At 40.8% G+C, this 22,931-nt stretch overlaps 1 protein-coding gene across 2 annotated transcripts; it reads left to right on the forward strand.

Moving 5' to 3' along the window:
• The first annotated feature begins 267 nt into the window (after window positions 1-267).
• Window positions 268-21,287, forward strand: LOC139411380 (B-cadherin-like). Of its 2 annotated transcripts, none has more exons than XM_071157665.1 (21): window positions 268-323; window positions 6,108-6,383; window positions 6,963-7,077; window positions 10,966-11,207; window positions 11,443-11,583; window positions 11,682-11,837; window positions 11,934-12,078; window positions 12,187-12,359; window positions 12,469-12,597; window positions 12,708-12,893; window positions 13,710-13,850; window positions 13,949-14,104; window positions 14,201-14,345; window positions 14,449-14,621; window positions 14,731-14,841; window positions 14,952-15,116; window positions 18,813-19,057; window positions 19,187-19,329; window positions 19,433-19,657; window positions 19,744-19,940; window positions 20,889-21,287. In XM_071157665.1, exons 2-20 carry the CDS (start codon window positions 6,333-6,335, stop codon window positions 19,920-19,922), a joined length of 3,021 nt encoding a protein of 1,006 aa, XP_071013766.1. In that variant the 5' UTR covers window positions 268-323; window positions 6,108-6,332; the 3' UTR covers window positions 19,923-19,940; window positions 20,889-21,287. The 2 variants fall into 2 exon arrangements, with proteins under 2 accessions (XP_071013766.1, XP_071013765.1); XM_071157664.1 differs by having other exon boundaries at window positions 20,894-21,287.
• Window positions 21,288-22,931: the final 1,644 nt, after the last annotated feature.

Consider the following 22,931-nt stretch of genomic DNA (forward strand, 5'->3'; position numbering starts at 1 on the left):
ATTCTTATCATCATATTAGAAAGTATTGATTACTTTACAGGTATAAGAAATGTATATTTTAGGGGTCAATGAAGGGTGAGTAGGAACTTTGGGGTTACTGAGTAAGACAGGGGGATGTGCATGAAGTTCATATTCTGTTCAAACATGTTATTGCTGAATATGAATATTTCTAAGGAAGGAGGCAAAGGGGAGCAGTTTGGTTTCAGTTCCTGATAAGGCAGGCCAGTTTCTGTGGAACTAGGACAATGAGGGATGTGGACTCAACTTGAGATAAGGTCAGCAGTTGAAGAGAGAAGACGCTGGGCGGGCGGAATCTGACTACAGTAAGTACTATTCCACACATACACTTCCATGCCCATGAGGGTCCTAGACTTAGGCAGGCCATGACAATACCAGTGAGAGGAACTTAGTATTTCTGCATAACAACAGAGTGTTTATCTTAGACATGCAAGGTGGCAATTCCACCCATTCACATGCAGAACGGAGGGGGTGCATTTTTAGAAGCTCCTCTAACTCTGGGCATGCCTGCACAACTTTCTGCAAGTATAGCCAGTATTGGCATGCAACATCACAGCAGAAAAAGCCCACCGTGCCAGTAGAAGACAGCTCCTTCTGCAAGTACATTGCTTAGGCATATATTTCGCCTATGTACATATTGAGAGCCTTAAGGAGCATGCCGTGTGGCGAACTGTTTTCTCTAGGCCCTCATCTACTTTGGCAGATGATTTTCCCGAAGTCTCTTTGGCTGCTGTCCACTCTGACGTGCCCCACACTCCTTTGCCTGGCGTCTACAACATGAAAATCACATTGGTGCAGAGATTAACTTAAAATAAACCATTTCTAAACTAGGTGACATTAAGCTATGCTATAGAAACAGTGAAAATCACATTGGTGCAGAGATTAACTTAAAAGAAACAATTTCTAAACTAGGTGACATTAAGCTATGCTATAGAAACTGTGATTGGTCTTTGTATGGACATGTTTGACGAAGGATGACACATCGTCTTTCGCCAGGAAGACAACATCATAGAAGCCCTTCTCAACATTAAATAGAGAATCAGACTGCAAGATTACATCACAAAATTATACATAAAACCAAACCGCCAGGGTGTGACAAGTAGCCTATAGAGGTGGGTTGCTGGTTCAAGTCCCAGACATCTGACCGTCTTGCTCCAACCTCTGTGTGTGTCTGTGTGTCTCGGAGGGATCTAGAGAAAGTTAAAAGACAAATCGCTGTCCCACAATATAACATCATAAACATATTCTTCATAACAAAAAGAAGACCAGCATGCACTTTAAGAAGGTGTAATTATACCCTGAACAAACATCAACACAGAAGGTAGTACAAACCCTGAAGTGGTATTGCTTGCGATTCCTATCCACTGATACAGCATGCATCTCCTGTGAGCAGGGCGGTGACTTTACATTAACATTTAATCAGACTTATTTATCTAATCAACTAACTATGTTTAGTTGTTACCTGATTTTAAATTATGTAACAATCAACCCATTAGGATTTGGGGCACCACGAAGCGGTTCTTTAAATACAGTGGGGCAAAAAAGTATTTAGTCAGCCACCAATTGTGCAAGTTCTCTTTCATCATAGATACACTTCAACTATGACAGACAAAATGAGAAAAAAAATCCAGAAAATCACATTGTAGGAATTTTCATGAATTTATTTGCAAATTATGGTGGAAAATAAGTATTTGGTCAATAACAAAAGTTTATCTCAATACTTTGTTATATACCCTTTGTTGGCAATGACAGAGGTCAAACGTTTTCTGTAAGTCTTCACAAGGTTTTCACACACTGTTGCTGGTATTTTGGCCCATTCCTCCATGCAGATCTCCTCTAGAGCAGTGATGTTTTGGGGCTGTTGTAGGGCAACACAGACTTTCAACTCCCTCCAAAGATTTTCTATGGGGTTGAGATCTGGAGACTGGCTAGGCCACTAGGGGGGTTTGCGTGGAGCCCCAGATCGAGGGAGATTATTAGTGGTCTTGTATGTCTTCCATTTCCTAATAATTGCTCCCACAGTTGATTTCTTCAAACCAAGCTGCTTGCCTATTGCAGATTCAGTCTTCCCAGCCTGGTGCAGGTCTACAATTTTGTTTCTGGTGTCCTTTGACAGCTCTTTGGTCTTGGCCATAGTGGAGTTTGGAGTGTGACTGTTTGAGGTTGTGGACAGGTGTCTTTTATACTGATAACAAGTTCAAACAGGTGCCATTAATACAGGTAACGAGTGGAGGACAGAGGAGCCTCTTAGGTCTGTGAGAGCCAGAAATCTTGCTTGTTTGTAGGCGACCAAATACTTACTTTCCACCATAATTTGCAATTAAATTCATTAAAAATCCTACAATGTGATTTTCTGGATTTTTTTCTCATTTTGTCTGTCATAGTTGAAGTGTACCTATGATGAAAATTACAGGCCTCTCTCATCTTTTTAAGTGGGAGAACTTGCACAATTGGTGGCTGACTAAATACTTTTTTGCCCCACTGTAGTTACCATCTCCCAAATTAAACTCAAGGTCTTTACTTATTTCATCTATAAACAACTTATTAATCATAACCTCATATCGTTCTGAACAGTCGTAACCTCCGGACTTTTGATTCAGTACTACACAAATTGGTTTAATTATTTATTTACTAGCTAACTAAATGGTAACATAAACATATACACTTAATACATTAGAAACTTAAATACTTAAATAATACATTAGAAACTTAAATACATTTTTCTAGGTACTTTACTTAGGACAGCTAATCAGCCATACCAGTGATTTGTCCGGGAGGTGACTTTATCGTCTCTACCTCGTGTTCAGATTTCAGAATTCAAATCACTTTGGATGTGAGCTGCAGCTGCACGCCTCTCTGGTCTGATATGTTAACTTCTTGGCGCACCCATCCCGTTAGCGGGATCATTTTCGTCAACATCCGCTGAATTGCAGAGCGCCAAATTCAAATTAAATTACTAAAAATATAACATTTTCATGAAATCACAAGTGCAATGTAGCAAAACACAGCTTAGTTTGTTAATCCACCTGGCGTTGTCAGATTTCAAAAAAGCTATCCAAGAGTTTATGTGAGGATAGCTCTCAGTAGACAAAACATTAAAAACAGCTATCAGCAAAGTAGATTGGTCACGAAAGTCAGAAAAGCAATAAAATGAATTGCTTACCTTTGATGATCTTCGAATGTTTGCACTCACGAGACTCCCAGTTACACAATAAATGTTCCTTTTGTTCCATAATAATTATTTTTAAATCCAAAAACCTCCATTTGGTTGGCGCGTTATGTTCAGAAATCCACAGGCCCGAGCGGTCACAACGGGGCAGACGAAAATTCCAAATAGTATCCGTAAAGTTTGTAGAAACATGACAAACGTTTTTTATAATCAATCCTCAGGTGGTTTTTACAATAAATAATCGATAATATTTCAACCGGACCATCGCTTTTTCAATAGGAGTGAGAGAGAAAATGTCTGCTCCAAGCTGCTCACGCATGCAAAACACTGCTGGCACCGAGCCATCCAATGACGCAATGTGATCTTTCTCGCTCATTTTTTCAGAATAAAAGCCTGAAATGATATCTAAAGTCTGTTCACACCATGTGGAAGCCATAGGAAAATGAATCTGGTTGATATCCCTTTAAATGGAGGGAAGGCATGCAATGGAACAGGTTTCAGGAAAAGGTTTCAGGAAAAACGGTACTTCCTGATTGGATTACCCTCAGGTTTTCGCCTGCAATATCAGTTCTGTTATACTCTCAGACAATATTTTGACAGTTTTGGAAACTTTAGTGTTTTCTATCGTAATCTGACAATTATATGCATATTCTAGATTCTGGGCCTGAGAAATAGGCAGTTATATTTGGGTACATTTTTCATCCAAACATCAAAATACTGCCCCCTACACTCAAGAGGTTAACTCTTAACCCCTCATTTTATACAGTTCTTCAAAAGGGGTGGTTGGTCAAACTGACGCTCTCTGACCTCACTAAGGGCAAGGCTTGTCACTTGTACAAAGTTATGCAAATCGTATCTTTTATGGCTCCTAAAATCATGTCCCTCTTAACAAAATGTTTTTATATTTCATGCACCACAGAGGATGGAAACTTCATACATGTAGTGTGTATACAGTATTTCCTTTAATCTTTTTTAATGACATCACAAAATAACAACCAGCCCGACATCCGTGTTCTTTTAGGTCGCCTCTGACCATTCCCCTCGTTCTATATTAGAAATATTGTTCCAGTATTCGCTTTAAAACGTGTTAGAGTTTCGGAGGGAAAATCTGTGAAACAAAGGCAAATTCCTCGGGTTAATTTGGAGAGCGAGAGAGCTGTCCGCTCCTTGGTCCTTGAGTGGCCCACTCCTCTAGGCTTGCCTGCCACCCGGGCTCCCGTCGCACCCTGGCCTTTGTGCGTCATAGCATTGGTTGCCTACCAGACAGTATCGAAATAACAAATGTTTATTACTAGAACAGGGGGCAGGCAAAACAACAGGTCAAGGGCAGGCAAAGGTCAGTAATCCAGATCAGAGTCCAAAAGGTACAGAACGGCAGGCAGTCTCTGGGTCAGGGCAGGCAGAGGTCAATAATCCAGTGTGGTGGGACAAGGTACAGAACGGCAGGCAGGGTCAGAGCAGGTAGAATGGTCAAAACCATGAAAACTAGAAACAGACCGGAGCAAGGGGGGAAAAGCTGTTAGGCTTGGTGAACAAAACAAACTGGCAACAGACAAACAGAACACCGGTATAAATACACAGGGTCTAATGGGGGAGATGAAAGACACCTGGTGGGAGGTGGAGACAAACACAAAGACAGGTGAAACAGATCAGGGTGTGACAAAAACTACTTTGGAGGTTATGATTATCCTGGCTAGCAATGCATACCAATATTGTGGATCATGAGTAAAAGCCTTTAAAGTGAAGGAAGTGATGTTTGGATGTGGGTCATGAACTGATTACATTTGAAACTCATGATCCACAATATTCTCTGTACTCTAAGGTCACTGACTGAATGGATAAAGAAATATCTTGCATGTCATAGTTTCCCTTCTCTTTGGAACCCTCAAGCACTTTATTTTCTCCAACAGGCCGGGTCTCTCCATATCTTAATAATTTGATTGATATTATATAGGTTACTTACTACCGAAGACTAGGTCTGTAGGACGTATTTAGTTCTACAAGGTGACACCATAGACTTATGAGTCAACTCACGTCATTCAACCATTGCTTCACAAGGCTGCTGGGAATCCAAAGCAAGCAGGGTCTGTAATGTTGTTCTGCCACCATGTCTGAGGTGAGGATGATGGAGATGTGATAAAGAGGATGCATGGAGGACTTACTGATGCAATTTTACCTGTATTTGTAGCCAATCGGATCCACAGAAAACCGCAGGTGGTAAAGCCCAACACCATTTTATTACTGATATGTTCTGCTGACTGGAGATGTTTAGGCTACTCATTATGATTATGTTTAGTTGTGTAGGGCAGCCAAATAAACTACAGTACAGCAGCATGAGCGTTGAGGAGTAAAAGTGAGATCAACATAAATAGTATTCAAGTACTATGATGTTTTTTTGAAATTGGGTTGTTTTTAATTAAGTGTACCAGTCTCATTCCCCAACTGGACATGCTTTAGGATCATGCAGTCTGTGGTCAAACTAGCTAAATGAATGGTTCCTTTGAGAGATAGTACAGGGTCTCTCACATTGACACACATACTTTACTACAAGCTGAGGAAGTGTATGGTGAAGAATAGCTACAGCATTTATTTTGACTAGGCTTAATGGAGTAATGGTAAATAAAATGTTTTATCATGATTATCAAAATATATGTATTTATCAGTCATTTGTTAAAATGTAAAGCGTATTTTGACAAATTATAGCTTTTGACAAATTATTGTCAGTGTTGCTGACTGTGTTTTATTTTAAACGACTTTGATCATGAAATGGAATGACTGACACCGTGTTTGATCCTGAACCCATTCTTCCTCATCAGTGCTTTTCCTCTCGATCGGAATTCTCACATTATTGTGTAATAATTTGGCACATAGGACCCTGCTGTGGGTTTCTGGATTATGACAATTTACCTGTGTTTCATAGGTGCGGGTATAAGGAGCCGTTCTTCTTCCATGCCCAAATTTAGAGCGAATGGGTGGGCGAGGTCTCCTGCCTGCATACATCACTACCTCCTGAAGCTCATTTTTCTTATTTAAGCGACAACCCAGAAAGAATAGATTTGAACGAGAGAGACGTTTCCCCTCTACTCGTAAACTGATTACTTTTTACCTCTTGGTGGAACGACTGTCCAGAAATTATTGAAAACAAATGGGGGCATTTTGGTTTGTGGAGCTGGGTGTATTAATATTATTTCTCCAGGTAAGAGTTTTTTAATTCTACTTTAAAAGTAACACAATGTAGGCTATGCCATTTACCTGGGAATACAGTTCAATTTCAATTTAAGGGGCTTTATTGGCATGGGAAACATATGTTTACATTGCCAAAGCAAGTGAAATAGATACTAACAAAAGTTTAAATAAACAATAAAAAATTAACTGTTAACATTACACTTACAAGTTCCAAATTATTATGTCTATATACAATGTTGTAATGATTTGCAAATAGTTAAAGTACAAATGGGAAAATAAATAAATATAGGTTGTATTTACATTGGTGTTCTTCACTGGTTGCCCTTTTCTTGTGGCAACAGGTCACAAATATTGCTGCTGTGATGGCACACTGGTATTTCACCCAATAGATATGGGAGTTTATCACAATTGGATTTGTTTTAGAATTCTTTGTGGGTCTGTGTAATCTGAGGGAAATATGTGCCTGTAATATGGTCATTGTGATAGTATAATTGCATTTCTATGGAAATCTGGTGAATATTTATTTTATGACCTTGTGCAGTTGATTATAAATAATAAAACTGTTTATTTTCTTTTTTCCTTTTGTAAGGCGTTCAAACCAGGGTTGTCGGAGGAGTCAAAATGTCTTCCAGGTTTCAATTCAGAAATGTACATTTTCAAAGTGGAAAGAAATCACTTACGAAGTGGACGGAGTCTTGGAAAAGGTAAGAACTAACTAATGGTAGCTTCCTAACTGTCATACATTTTTGCCCTGTCTTGTGCTAACATCGCGTTCAAAACAACTGGGAACTCGGAAATCTCCGACTTCAGTGTGTTCAAAACTTGGGAAAAAAACGAGCTCCGGCTGGGAAATATCTATTTGAACCTTCAACAAAAAATTGCCCCGAATAATTCATGCTGTTCTGGAAGAAAAGGGGGTCTGACCTGGTGCTAGATTTACCTAATAAACTGGTGAGTGTAATTGAGCTCAGCTGAATAAAATAGAAAGGATACTTTTCCCATTCTGGACCGATTGTCGCATATGAATTGGCTATGTTAGGCATAAAAGTGATCATTTGAAACCAGTCCTATACGCTAGATTTAGAGTTATTTGGTAACTTAGTTGTGAACGATACAAACCTTTTTAGAATGTCTTAGAAATCAAACATATAAACTCAGCAAAAAAAGAAACGTCCCTTTTTCAGGACCCTGTCTTTCAAAGATTATTCATAAAAATCCAAATAACTTCACAGATCTTCATTGTAAAGGGTTTAAACACTGTTTCCCATGCTTGTTCAATAAACCATAAACAATTAATGAACATGCACCTATGGAACGGTTATTAAGACGCTTACAGATGGTAGGCAATTAAGGTCACAATTATAAAAACTTACTGACTCTGTAAAACACCAAAAGAAAGATGACCAGGATCCCTGCTCATCTGCATGAACGTGCCTTAGTCATGCTGCAAGGATGACTGAAGATGTGGCCAGGGCAATAAACTGCAATGTCCGTACAGTGAGACGCCTAAGACAGCGCTACAGGGAGACAGGACGGGGCAGCTGATCGTCCTCACAATGGCAGACCACGTGAAACAACACCTGCACAGGATCGGTACATCCGAACATCACACCTGAGGGACAGGTACAGGATGGCAACAACAACTGTCTGAGTTACACCAGAAACGCACAATCCCTCCATCAGTGCTCAGACTGTCCGCAATAGGTTGAGAGAGGCTGGACTGAGGGCTTCTAGGCCTGTTGTAAGACAGGTCCTCACCAGACATCACCGGCAACAACGTCGCCTATGAGTCACTGTAATCTACATTTATCCCCTTCCTGAACTTCCTGTTCACCCATGACTGTGTGGCCATGCACATCTCCAACTCAATCATCAAGTTTGCAGACGACACAACAGTGTTAGGCCTGATTTACAAACAACAACGAGACAGCCAGTTGTAAAACAAATGTGTTTGTGACAGTTGGCCTGATTATTTGTTGCTCTGGACTTCAGCTTTACCACCTACATCTTTCTTTAATTTGTTCAACTCTTTGACGGCCACCATCTTGCCTAAAGAGTGGTAGTCGCTGTACCTCTACCTACCTGATTCTCTAGTACCTAACTACAGTGTCTTGCAAAAGTATTCGTCCCCTTGGCATTTTTCTTATATTGCATGACAACCTGTAATTTAAATTGATTTTTATTTGGATTTCATGTAATGGACATACGCAAAATAGTCCAAATTGGTGAAAATAACTTGTTTCAGAAAATTTAAGGAAAAAAAAATTACAAATGAAAATCGGTGCGTGCATATGTATTCTCTCCCCCCCCCCCCCCCCCCCCCCTTGCTAAATAAGATCTGGTGCAACCAATTACCTTCAGAAGTCACATAATTATTTAAAGTCCACCTGGGTGCAATCCAAGTGTCACATGATCTGTCACATGATCTCAGTATATACGATACACCTGTTCTGAAAGGCCCCAGAGTCTGCAACACCAATAAGCAAGGAGCACCACCAAGCAAGTGGCACCATGAAGACCTAGGAGCTCTCCAAACAGGTCTGGGACAAAGTTGTGGAGAAGTACAAATCAGGGTTGGGTTTTGAAAAAAAATTCTGAAACTTTGAACATCCCAAGGAACACCATTAAATCCATGATTTAAAAAAAATGGAAAGAATATGGCACCACAACAAATCTGCCAAGAGAGGGCCGCCCACCAGAACTCACAGACCAGGCAAGTAGAACATTAATCAGAGGCAACAAAGAGACCAAAGATAACCCTGAAGGAGCTGCAAAGCTCCACAGTGGAGATTTGAGTATCTGTCCATCGGGCTACTTTAAGCCGTACACTCCACAGAGCTGGGCTTTACGGAAGAGTGACCAGAAACAAGCCATTGCTTAAAGAAAAAAATAAGCGAACACATTTAGTGTTCGCCAAAAGGCATGTGGGAGGCTCCCCAAACATATGGAAGAAGGTACTCTGGTCAGATGAGACTAAAATTGAGCTTTTTGGCCATCAAGGAGAACTGGTGCAAACTCAACATCTCTCATCACCCCAAGAACACCATCTCCACAGTGAAGCATGGTGGTGGCAGCCTCATGCTGTGGGGATGTTTATCATCGGCAGGGACTGGGAAACTGGTCATAATTGAAAGAATGACGGATGCCGCTAAATACAGGGAAATTCTTGAGGGAAACCTGTTTCAGTCTTCCAGAGATTTGAGACTGGAATGGCGATTCACCTTCCAGCAGGACAATGACCCTAAGCATACTGCTAAAGAAACACTTGTGGTTTTAAACCTTTAAATATCTTGGAATGGCCAGTCAAAGCCCAGACCTAAATCCAATTGAGAATTTGTGGTATGACTTAAAGATTGCTGTGCACCAGCGGAACCCATCCAACTTGAAGGAGCTGGAGCAGTTTTGCCATGAATAATGGGCAAAAATCCCAGTGGCTAGATGTGCCAAGCTTATAGAGACATACCCCAAGACACTTGCAGCTGTAATTGCTGCAAAAGGTGGCTCGACAAAGTATTGACTTTGGGGGGGGTGAATAGTTATGCACGCTCAAGTTCTGTTTTTTTGTGTGTCTCATTTCTTCTTTGTTTTACAAGAAAAAATATTTAGCATTTTGAAAGCGGTAGGCATGTTCTGTAAATCAAACCCCCTAAAAACCCATTTTAATTCCATGTTGTAAGGTGGCAAAATAGGAAAAATGCCAAGGGGGTGAATACTTTAGCAAGCCACTGTATCAATAGAATGAGCAGAAAGCAGAAGTGGGTACTGTGGCATTCATCCAGTTCAGTTTTACTTCTGAAAACCACACTTCCATATCTTTCTCAACCACACATTCCTTGTTTTGTGTGTCATTGCACAATTTCTGCATAACATTTAGCCAGTTCATTAGGCTGGAAAGAGGTGTATTGATTTGGGGTTTTTAAATAATACTCAATCAACTTCTTTTGTAAGCTAATAGGAGCACAATGATACATTCAGACCTCTTTGTAGAGCTAGGTCTATGCCTCAGGATGTTTATAGTAGTCATGTGAAATCAGATGTTGCTGCCTGCCTGTCCTTGAGTCTCAACCCAGGGCTGGGCAAGTCAACTCTGCTCTCTGTCCACACAGGATGATTCTAGTAGACTACTTGCATACCATGACAGCTTAATCTCCACCTAGTACATTGTATATTGTTCTAAGTTGCACAGTACTAGTTATACATGTCATGTTAATAGTTACACGAGGATATGGGTCAATTTACTCTTTTGCAAGTCTGACATGTTGTGTGTTTTTACATTGTGCATGTAATAAGCCCTGCATAATGTCTTTGCAGCAGATCAGAGCTGCGATCATGAGGCGACTAGGCCTAGGTGTTTTAGAAGGCCATTTTGCTGCTTCGTTACTATGACCAGTATTCCATTTATACATTTACGGAGAGAGTCTGTGGTGGCTCTTATCAGTTCATCAAGAACCCACTGATGTTATAAATTTGAGATTGGGATGGTGCTTTAAATATTTTCCTGTTACTGAAGTGCTTTCAATGGTTACTTTTTAAGCCCACATGCATATTAATTTTAAAATATCCCCTGACCACCTTTCTCTTTGACCTTGCAGTGGTTTTTGATGACTGCACCAGCCGTACCAGCTTTCTCTTTCACTCCGAGGATTCACGCTTCAAAGTAGATGGCGACGGGACGCTGAAACTGAAGAGGGGGCTGACTCTGCATAATGGACATAAGGAGTTCTATGTCTCTACCCATTCCAAGGGCAAGAAGTTCACGGTTCCAGTCAGAGTGCTGCATGAGGCCAGACATGGCCACCACCACAATCACCATGAGATGACCACCCAGCCCAAGGTATATGACTGGTTAAATTAATGAGACTATGGTGTCCTCTAGTGGATAGATGGGCAACTGCATCTCTGGAAGGGTTTCAATGACATGTATAGCTGGAAATATTCTGTAATTGAAACAGAATTTTTTTTTCAGGTTAATTGAAGTTTGATGGCAGTTTCTGTAAAATGCTCTATGTATTTTGGTGCTTGTAAAACCATGGACTTGATATTTGATGTTTTTTGTTTCAATTCCACAGCCAGGAGCAAGTCTGTCTCTACCTGTTCTGAACTTCCCCAAGTATTCAGGAGGTCTGAAAAGAAGGAAGAGGGACTGGGTCATTCCTCCCATCAACTTCCCAGAGAATGACCGAGGCCCGTTCCCCAAGAATATGGTGCAGGTAAGTGTCTTGTAGGTTAAGGAGCATTTTTCCGTTACTCTAATATCAGCGTTGGACATTTCGTCATTGACGTGGATTCTATTATCCTTGTAAACCAGATCAAGTCCAGCAATGATAAAGAGGTGAAGATTCAGTACAGCATCACTGGCACTGGGGCAGACCTACCTCCTGTGGGACTCTTCACTGTGGACAAAAACTCTGGAATACTCTATGTGACCCAGACTTTGGACAGGGAGAGAAAAGACCAATACATTGTACGGTTTGCGTATCCTAATTTTCTTACCTTGACTTAATTGAAAACTGATTATATGTAGTTTTAAAGTAATGTTTGCCGTTACTTTTCTCTCTAGCTCCTAGCCCATGCTGTTGCAGTGGGTGCAGGTATAGCTGAGGTTCCCATGGAGATCATTGTGAAAGTCATCGATATGAATGACAACAAACCTGTATTTACACAAGATCCATTTACGGGAACAGTTCATGAGGCATCAAAACCAGGTATGTTGTTCACACACACACTGAGTATTTACGATGCTTAACAATGTTTTTTTAAGGAAGATTATGCCAGGACGATTCAGATTTTATTTTTTTCCTCACTCTGTTCAGGTGATGAGGTCATGCAGGTAATGGCCACTGATGCTGATGAGGAGGGCTCTGCCAATTCTGATGTCAGATACACCATTCTCAGTCAGGAGCCTCCACTACCAAGCCCCAACATGTTTGTCATCAACCCTGTGACTGGAGGGATTCGGGTTAACGCACCTGGGTTGGACAGAGAGGTTGGTCTCTTTTCAAATCAATAGTCTTGTCGATCATTTATTCATTGTGTACATTCTACATCCATTACATTTGTGATTCTGATTTAATTTACTACTTAAATTGTTTCAGACATTTACCAAATATACTTTGGCAATCCAAGCTGCCGATACGGAGGGAAATGGCCTTACCAGCTTTGGCAAAGCCATCATTACAGTAACAGACAGCAATGACAACGCGCCACAGTTTGTGACGCCTTCGGTAAGCACATTTCTGAAGACAATTTAAAATTGAAGACTTGCAACTGTTTTAACACGCAATGGAATTGCCCTTTCTTTGTAGCTTTATAATCATGCGTCTCTCCTTTGCAGTACACTGTGTCAGTCCCAGAGAATAAAGTGGATGCCTTGGTGGTGAAAATGCCAGTGACTGATGGAGATGAGCCTCACTCCTCTGCCTGGGCCACCACCTACAAGATAGTTGACGGGGACCCTCAAGGCCTTTTCAATGTGTGCACAGGCCCTAGCAAGCTGGAGGGCACCATTATGACAGTAAAAGTATGTTCAAATCCTCTCCTGTAGATATATTTGAGCTGCTACACTGGAGGTACAGCAAAAGCAGCCTGTCAATGTAGCTTTTTAGCTGCTTTTCTGGAATGGTATCCTGAAGGAAGCAATTTTCACTCCCCTTCGTATTTATTTGGACAGTGACGCTAAAACGTTTTAATTTGACTCTATACTTGTGTTTTTTTACTTGAGATCCTAAGTTTTATGAGGCGACAGTACACAATGTCACCTTTTTATTTGATGGTATTTTCATACATATCTGTTTTAAGATTTAGAAATGAAAGTACTTTATGTTTCTAGTCCCCCCATTTTGAAGGTGTAGTAAGTATTTGGACAAATTCACTAATGGTGTATTAAACTAGTCAAAAGTTTAGTCCCGTATTCCTAGCACGCAATGACTACATCAAGTTTGACTCTACTTTGTTTTCGTTGTTTCTGATTGTGTTGTGACCAATAGACCCTTTTACAGTTCATGACACACTGACGTCACACACAGTTGCACGCGACTCTTGGCGGCAGAGAAAGCCATCGCCTTCTGCGCCCATTCCTCATAGCCTAGATTTATATTTGTATTACTTCTATACAAAATAACTTTTTGGGGTTCTCATACGCTTACAATGATGTTTTGATTCTTGCTTGAACAGTCGCTAGGGTTATATTTGGTTGTAAAACTTTGTTTTACAATTAAAATGTGTTAATGTTAAGGTATGATGTTTGATGGCAGTTTTTGTAAAATGCTCCATATATGTATTTTGGTGCTTGTAAAACCCTAGACTTGATATTTCATGGTTTGTTTCAATTCCACAGCCTGGAGCAAGTCTGTCTCTACCTGTTCTGAACTTCCCCAAGTATTCAGGAGGTCTGAAAAGAAGGAAGAGGGAGTGGGTCATTCCTCCCATCAACATCCCAGAGAATGGCCGAGGCCCGTTCCCCAAGAATATGGTGCAGGTGAGTGTCTTGTAGGTTAAGGAGCATTTTTCCGTTACTCTAATATCAGTGTTGGACATTTCGTCATTGACGTGAATTCTATTATCCTTGTAACCCAGATCAAGTCCAGCAATGATAAAGAGGTGAAGATCCAGTACAGCATCACTGGCACTGGGGCAGACCTACCTCCTGTGGGACTCTTCACTGTGGACAAAAACTCTGGAATACTCTATGTGACCCAGACTTTGGACAGGGAGAGAAAAGACCAATACATTGTACGGTTTGCGTATCCTAATTTTCTTCCCTTGACTTAATTGAAAACTGATTATATGTAGTTTTAAAGTAATGTTTGCCGTTACTTTTCTCTCTAGCTCCTAGCCCATGCTGTTGCAGTGGGTGCAGGTATAGCTGAGGTTCCCATGGAGATCATTGTGAAAGTCATCGATATGAATGACAACAAACCTGTATTTACCCAAGATCCATTTACGGGAACAGTTCCTGAAGCATCAAAACCAGGTATGTTGTTCACACACACTCAGTATTTACAATACTTAATGATGTGATGTTTTTGAAGGAAAATGATGCTATATTTTGCTATAATTATTTTCACTCTGTTCAGGTGATGAGGTCATGCAGGTAACGGCCACTGATGCTGATGAGGAGGACTCTGCCAATTCTGATGTCAGATACACCATTCTCAGTCAGGAGCCTCCACTACCAAGCCCCAACATGTTTGTCATCAACCCTGTGACTGGAGGGATTCGGGTTAACGCACCTGGGTTGGACAGAGAGGTTGGTCTCTTTTCAAATCAATAGTCTTGTCGATCATTTATTCATTGTGTACATTCTACTTGCGTTACATTTGTGACCCTGACTTAATTTGCTACTTAATTTGTTTCAGAAAATTCCCAAATATACTTTGGCAATCCAAGCTGCCGATATGGAGGGAAATGGCCTTACCAGCTTTGGCAAAGCCATCATTACAGTAACGGACAGCAATGACAACCCTTCGGTAAGCACATTTCTGAAGACAATTTCAAATTGAAGCCTTACAACTGTTTTAAAACACAATGGAATTGCCCTCTCTTTGTTTCTTTATAATCATGCGTCTTTCCTTTGCAGTACACTGTGTCAGTCTCAGATATTAAAGTGGATGTGACTGATGGAGATGATCCTCACTCCTCTACCTGTTCCACCACCTACAAGATAGTTGACGGGGACACTCAAGGCCTTTTCAGTGGGAGCACAGGCCCTAGCAAGCTGGAGGGCATCATTACAACCGCTAAGGTATGTTGAAATCCTCTCCTATAGATATATTTGAGCTGCTAATCTGGAGGCGTCGGAAAAGCAGCCTGTCAATGTAGCTTTTTAGCTGTTACTCTGGAATGATTTCCTGAAGGAATTGTCTTTCACTCCCCTTCGTATTTATTTGGACTGTAAGGCTGAAACGTTTTAATTTGACTCTATACTATAGCATTTTTTTACTTGGGATCCAATGTTTTATGAAGCGACAGTACACAATGTGACCTTTCTATTTGAGGGTATTTTCATACATATCTGTTTTAACGTTTAGAAATGAAAGTACTTTATGTTTCTTGTCCCCCCATTTTGAAGGTGTAGTAAGTATTTGCACAAATTCACTAATGGTGTATTAAACTAGTCAAAAGTTTAGTACTTTGGTCCCATATTCCTAATACGCAAGTTTGACTCTACTTTGCTTTCATTGTTTCTGATTATGTTGTGCCCAATAGACCCTTGAGTTGCGCGCGACTCTTGGCGGCAGTAAGAAAGTCATCGCCACCTGCGCCAATTCAACCTGGCCTATATTTAAATGTATTACTTTATTACTTCTAAACAAAATCACGTTTTAGGGTTCTCATATGCTTACAATCAGTGGCGATTTTAGCATGTACATCTTGGGGTGCAATCAAAACAAAAATGTGGGATGCATGCCAGCAAAGCCACTACACAATACGTTAATTGTGCTATAACGGTGAAAACGTTGTTAGGGTCTATCAGCGGAGCCTTGTCTGGCAGTGAAACAGTTCATTCAGCCACATTTACTGAGAGGTGCAAACTATGGCATAAGGGGATGACAAGCGGATAAGAAGCAATCTGTAATTTCGATTAAGACATTAACGAGCAAGCTAGGACGAACATAGTCGATATAACTATTTGATCAGCACTTTTTAAATGTAGAGCGACAGAATTCAGAACATGGACCGTTCTTATAGTGTTGTCCCTGTACACCAAGTCAGAACCATATGATAAATAAAAGGGGCTTATAAGCAGACAATGAAAGCTCTTATAATATTCAATGATTACATTTATCTAAAACAGGTTATAGGCTACATGTGCACCACCAAGTCAGAACAGTAGGCGAAAATAAGAGGTGAAAATAGACCAAAGTTCCGGATTTACAATTCTGAGATGGATGACCGTGAAAAACGTATTTTCCCAGTCGGAGCTGTTTTTTCCCCCCCGAGTTCCTAGTTGTCTTGAAATCACTAAAGTCAAATTTCGCGTTAACGAGTTAACAGTTTTGAGCGCGGCACAAATCATGCTTCATTGACAGCATGGCCAATGTTGAATGTTTATCATTTTAAGCTTGGAAAAGAAAACCTTAATCCTGGACTTGAGACCACACAGACCACTGAATATCAGGCTATTGATTGCTTTGTAATGCTTGCAGTTAGCCACTGATTCCTTCCAATCCACTCATTGTTGAATTTTCCATTTCAACTTGTTGTGTAATGTTTGGCCGATGAGCACCGATACGTTTTATCTGTAATTTCCCTTCATATGACAAGGATTAAAAAGGATTTGCCAGTAAATTGTCAACTTGATTCATGATGATGACCGCTAGCTAAGATTTTGTAAGTATAATCAGTCCAATCAAAGCTACTGTAGATTTAACATGATTTGTCATAATTTTATCTGTGGCCAATGACCTTGAGCCTTCTTGGATGGGCACTTCTAATGTAACTCTATGGCAGCACCCAAGGGGCTTGAATTTTAGAGCTCTACCCTTAGACTTGGAGATGACGTAGTTTCCCCATGAGTGACAGAACACTGAGCCAATCACGGCGCAATGAGAGAACATTACCAACACCTACTGTACGCTCTGTATTTTCCACTGGCTGCCCCACCACCGCAGAAAGCACTGAGCTAGGCTGGAACACCTGCATTTTGGAGCTGCCTTACACAAGAAAACAAATCAATTCATTTTTTTAAAACATTGTTTCCAAACTGATTTGTTACACGTATTAATGTTATAATAACATGCAAAACAGGCAAGCCAAAAAAACAAACACTGTCTTGCTTGGACAGTCGCTAAGGTTATATTTGATTGTGGTCTTTGCAAAATTATCTATTTTGGATGCAGCAGTTGTTAGCTACAATGCTAACGCTTATTGATATAGACTGTAGCAAAAGCTAGCCAAAGAGCCATTTTACTGGTTGAAGTTTTAAGTGTTTTAAAAAAAAGTATAATGCAGTTGATTTGCGATGATGACACAAACATATTAAGCAGGAATTCCTACGAGTCCAATTATAATCCAAAAGTAGTGTGAATTGCACTCGTAAGCAACATGTAGAGACGCTTTTCTTTTTCTGTCGTTCGATAAGAACTCCCCCTTGTTCTGCCACCAATTTGCACGCATCGCGCTTGTGCAAAAATGTTTGCAAACACAGAGAGGGAAAGGGGGATACTAGTCAGTTGTACAACTGAATGCATTCAACAGAAATGTGTCTTCCGCATTTAACCCAACCCCTCTGAATCAGAGAGGTGCGGAGGGCTGCCTTAATCAACATCCATGTCTTCGGTGCCTGGGGAACAGTGAATAAACTCCCTTGCTCAGGTGCAGAACAGCAGATTTTTACCTTGTCAGCTCAGGGATTCAACCTTTTGGTTACTGGCCCAACGCTCTAACCACTAGGCTGCCTGACGCCCGAAAGGGTCTATTGAAATGAATGGTAAGTAATGTATTGTCATTTGGGAGTCTATTTTATTGTAAATGAGAATAGAACGCTTCTACATTAACGTGGATGGTACCATTATTGTGGATAATCATGACTAAATCTTGAATCACGTTGAGTGAGAGTTTGATATCATACCCCTCACACTCCCCTCAAAAAAAGTATAACCTCCCCTGTTATTATTGGTAATGGTGAGACGTTAAAGAATAGAAAGGAAAAGGGGGATGCCGAGTCAGGTTAGAATGTTTTGGGGGTATGATCTTTATGTTTCTCACTCATATCATTATTCACGATTCATTCAGGATTATCCGTAATCATGGTAGCATCCACATGAATGTAAAATTGTTCAGAAACATTTTTATTTACAATAAAAGTGATTCTCATTGACCATTAACTTATATTGGGCACAACATAATCCAAAACAAAACCAACACTGAAAATGCATCCAACAAGTTTGTAGTCGCAAGCTTGATGTAGTCATTGCGTGCTAGGAAATACTACCAAATAGGAAATACTACCAAATAGGAAATACTACCAAATAGGAAATACTACCAAATAGGAAATACTACCAAATAGGAAATACTACCAAATAGGAAATACTACCAAATAGGAAATACTACCAAATAGGAAATACTACCAAATAGGAAATACTACCAAATAGGAAATGCTACCAAATACTATACATTTGACAAGTTTTATACACTGTGAATTTGTCCTTACACCTATGACACCTTCAATTGGGGGGACTAGATACATGAAGTGCTTACATTTTATAAACGGTAAAACATATTTATGGAAAGACACTAAAATAAAAGTTACAGTATGTACTGTCGCTTCATATGAAACATTTGATCTAAAATGCTGGAGTGTAGAGCAAAATAAAGTTTTGGCTACGCTGTCCAAATGTGTAGGGGGAGAGTATGCTTGTAGATATAAACGCAATTATCCTGATTCTATGTCTGAAGGATTCCAATGCTGATGGGCTTTTCTGTTCTTTCAACACAGCCGCTTGACTTTGAGAAGAAGAACAAGTACACTCTGCTGGTCACTGTGCAGAATGAAGTCCCATTCGCAATCAGCCTGCCCACCTCCACTGCTACTGTTGTAGTGAATGTGGAGGATGTGAATGAAGCTCCAGTCTTCACCCCAGTGGAGAAGATTATCAGGAAACCTGAGGACCTCCCTGTTGACAGTGACCTGGTTCTGTACACCGCCACAGACCCAGACACTGCAAGGCATCAGAAAGTCACGTAAGATTAGAACTTAATTTACAATTTATTATGTTTGTAAGATTTGAAGAGGAAAACATTTTTCAAATGACGACTGTACAGGTTGTAAGCAATGTTTTTTTAAATTTATTTTTTACATTTACTACACAGATACAAGATACGCAATGATCCTGCTGGATGGCTAAGTATCAACAAAGACACTGGGTTGATCAAAGTCAAGAGCCTCATGGACAGAGAATCCACTTTTGTCCAAGACAACAAATACTCTGTTGTTGTTCTGGGCATCGACAACGGTATTTAAATGTTCCCTTTTTCTAATGTTAATATTTAACATTTTGTAAATGACCACACCCTAAACTTGACCCTGAGTGACAGTGCTCTAATTTGGATATGCAGATGAAATCCCGGCAACTGGCACTGGCACCCTTATCATAGAGCTGGAGGATGTGAATGATAATGCTCCAACCATCGACCAGAGTGTGATCAGGGTCTGCAACAAGGAGTCCTCCCCACAGCTGCTGTCAGTCACTGATAAAGACAGCGCGGGCTTTGCTGCTCCATACACCGTACAGCTTCAGGGGTCGTCCCATTCTAACTGGACTGCCAGAATGAACGACACAAGTATGTATTGATTTTTCCCAGAACTACAGTACTTTCCCCCCTTTAAAACAATTGCGTTGTTAAATGTTACCCGTTTTCCATTTCAGAGACGGGCATTATCCTGACACTGAAGACTGTGTTGGACAGTGGAGATTACATGGTTGTCCTGAGAGTTTCTGACAACCAGGGCCTGCACCATGACAGCACCATCCAGGCCTCCGTGTGTGACTGCAAAGGAGCGGATGTTCAGTGCACCGATAAAGCTGTAACAGGCTTCGGCCTCTAGCAGTCTTACTACTCCTATGTAAGTTGTTCATTTGTTTAACCCGGCACTAAAGTGTTTAGTCAGTGCTGTCCTCGACGCGTACATATGTAATTGTTAATACACAGTGATGTACTAGTGTGTTAAGGCCCTGTGTTTAAATCAAATCAAATCAAATTTTATTTGTCACATACACATGGTTAGCAGATGTTAATGCGAGTGTAGCGAAATGCTTGTGCTTCTAGTTCCGACAATGCAGTAATAACCAACAAGTAATCTAACTAACAATTCCAAAACTACTGTCTTGTACACAGTGTGAGGGGATAAAGAATATGTACATAAGGATATATGAATGAGTGATGGTACAGAGCAGCATAGGCAGATACAGTAGATGGTATCGAGTACAGTATATACATATGAGATGAGTATGTAAACAAAGTGGCATAGTTAAAGTGGCTAGTGATACATGTATTACATAAGGATACAGTCGATGATATAGAGTACAGTATATACGTATGCATATGAGATGAATAATGTAGGGTAAGTAACATTATATAAGGTAGCATTGTTTAAAGTGGCTAGTGATATATTTACATAATTTCCCATCAATTCCCATTATTAAAGTGGCTGGAGTTGAGTCAGTGTCAGTGTGTTGGCAGCAGCCACTCAATGTTAGTGGTGGCTGTTTAACAGTCTGATAGCCTTGAGATAGAAGCTGTTTTTCAGTCTCTCGGTCCCAGCTTTGATGCACCTGTACTGACCTCGCCTTCTGGATGATAGCGGGGTGAACAGGCAGTGGCTCGGGTGGTTGATGTCCTTGATGATCTTTATGGCCTTCCTGTGACATCGGGTGGTGTAGGTGTCCTGGAGGGCAGGTAGTTTGCACCCAATGATGTGTTGTGCAGACCTCACTACCCTCTGGAGAGCCTTACGGTTGAGGGCGGAGCAGTTCCAATGTTGTCTCTTCTGCTGCTCATGTTCCTGCGAAAGAGAAGTGGTGAGAAGGAGCCTCAGGAGGACGATGTCATCTACTACTATGACGAGGAGGGAGGTGGTGAGGATGACCAGGTGAAAGGGACTCACCAGACTAGCTCAGAACAAGCCCATTAGGTTCTCCCTATAAAGACTATCCTTAAGCATGACCTTTATTTTACTGAAAGCCTAATCAGCCTTAGGATTTTTTTTGTTAAATGAGATTAATTAACAAGCTCAATAATTGCTTTTAAAAATGTTTGATAAACATCTAAGTTTGGGTATTTTTTATTATAATCAAATTGTTTTTCCTTTCTTGCTTCTGAAGAGTGAATTATGTATAAAGGATATCCCTTTAGTACAATGATGGACATGTGATGGGTTGTCATTTATTTAATAAAACTAACATTTATTCACTGCTGAGGTACTAGATGGCGATGATTGACTGGAAGAGGTCTGGGTCGATGAATGATGGCATTTCCTCATACCCACAGAACAGATTGTACAAGCTGTAGTTAAGCAATAAGGCCTGAGGGGGTGTGGTATATGGCCAATATACCGCGGCTAAGGGCTGTTCTAGACCTCAGCTGAATCTGGCGGTGAATGGTGTGGCTGTTGAACAAGTTGAGGAGACTAAATCACTTGGCGTTCGCTTAGATTGTAAACTGTCATGGTCAAAACATATGGTTGTAAAGATGGGGAGAGGTCTGTCTGTAATAAAGAGATGCTCTGCTTTTTTTGACACCACACTCCAAAAAGCAAGTTCTGCAGGCTCTAGTTTTGTCTAATCTTGATTACTGTCAGGTTGCGTGGTCGAGTGCTGCAAGGAAAGACAGCTAAGCTACAGTTGGCCCAGAACAGAGCTGCGTGTCTTGCTCTTCAATGTAATCAGAGGGCTGATATAAATACTATGCCAGTCTCTCTTGGCTAAGAGTTGAGGAGAGACGGACTGCATCACTTCTTCTTTTTATAAGAAACATGAATGTGTTGAAAATCCCAAGTTGTTTTGCGTAGTCAACTTACACACAGCTCTGACACACACACGTACCCCATCAGACATGCCACCAGGGTTCTTTTCACAGTCCCCAAATCCAGAACAAATTCAAGAAAGGATACAGAATTATATAGAGCCATTATTGCATGGAACTCTGTTCCATCTCATGTTGCTCAAATAAACAGCAAATCTGGTTTCAAAAAACAGAACGCAAAACCTCACGGCACAATGACTCTTCCCTATTTGATCTAGATAGCAATACATACAAACTGTGTGTGCATTTAAAAAAATCTATGTATGTAGTTCTGTTGTCTATTAATGTTCTGTGTTGTCATGTTTTGTGTGGGCACAAATATAAGTAGCTACTGCTTTTGCAACAGCTAATGGGGATCCTAATAAAATACCAATCAGCGGGGCTCGAACCATCCAGTTTATAATGGAGATTATAGGTTACGTTTAGACTCGTGCATGGCACAATATGCAATTTGTTTAGTCTTACACTGTCCCATGGGGCAGGGCTTTGGTACCACCGATCCCTGGGGTGTTGCTGGGGGATCTTAGTGGAGACTGGCAGATGCATTTCTCAACATATCCTGGCTGGAGCCGTCTCGGCCCATCCTTCACCTTTCTGATACACTCAATTTATACCAACAGAATTCTTTAGCAGCAGGACACCATGGACCCGGTCAACCATGGACAACTTCTACAACTACTTACATTGTGGAGATCAATATGAATGTAACCGTTTCAGAGGTTTGGTAGAAACGTTGACCTGACCAGCCTTTACTGGACAGACCCAGAGGATGAGGATGGTAGACAAACACAAGGCTCGGCTCCAGACGTGATCTTGACCTCTGTCGCCGTTCTCCATGACGTGTGCGTCAGCTGACGCCGCAGCAGCTCCTAACTATAGCCACTGTGACACCACAAAAGACTCCTCTCACCCTATAAATACCCTGTAGCCAGAGCAAGAGAGGCATGGACCTGATACCCATACAGCAGCAGACAGGTCAAAAATAGAGGCAGTGGGGCTATTTCTGACCCAGTGTGAATTGGCCCTGGCCAAA

This window comes from Oncorhynchus clarkii, chromosome 6, assembly GCF_045791955.1.
Source record: "Oncorhynchus clarkii lewisi isolate Uvic-CL-2024 chromosome 6, UVic_Ocla_1.0, whole genome shotgun sequence".
In the NCBI taxonomy this organism is placed as follows: Eukaryota; Metazoa; Chordata; class Actinopteri; order Salmoniformes; family Salmonidae; genus Oncorhynchus; species Oncorhynchus clarkii.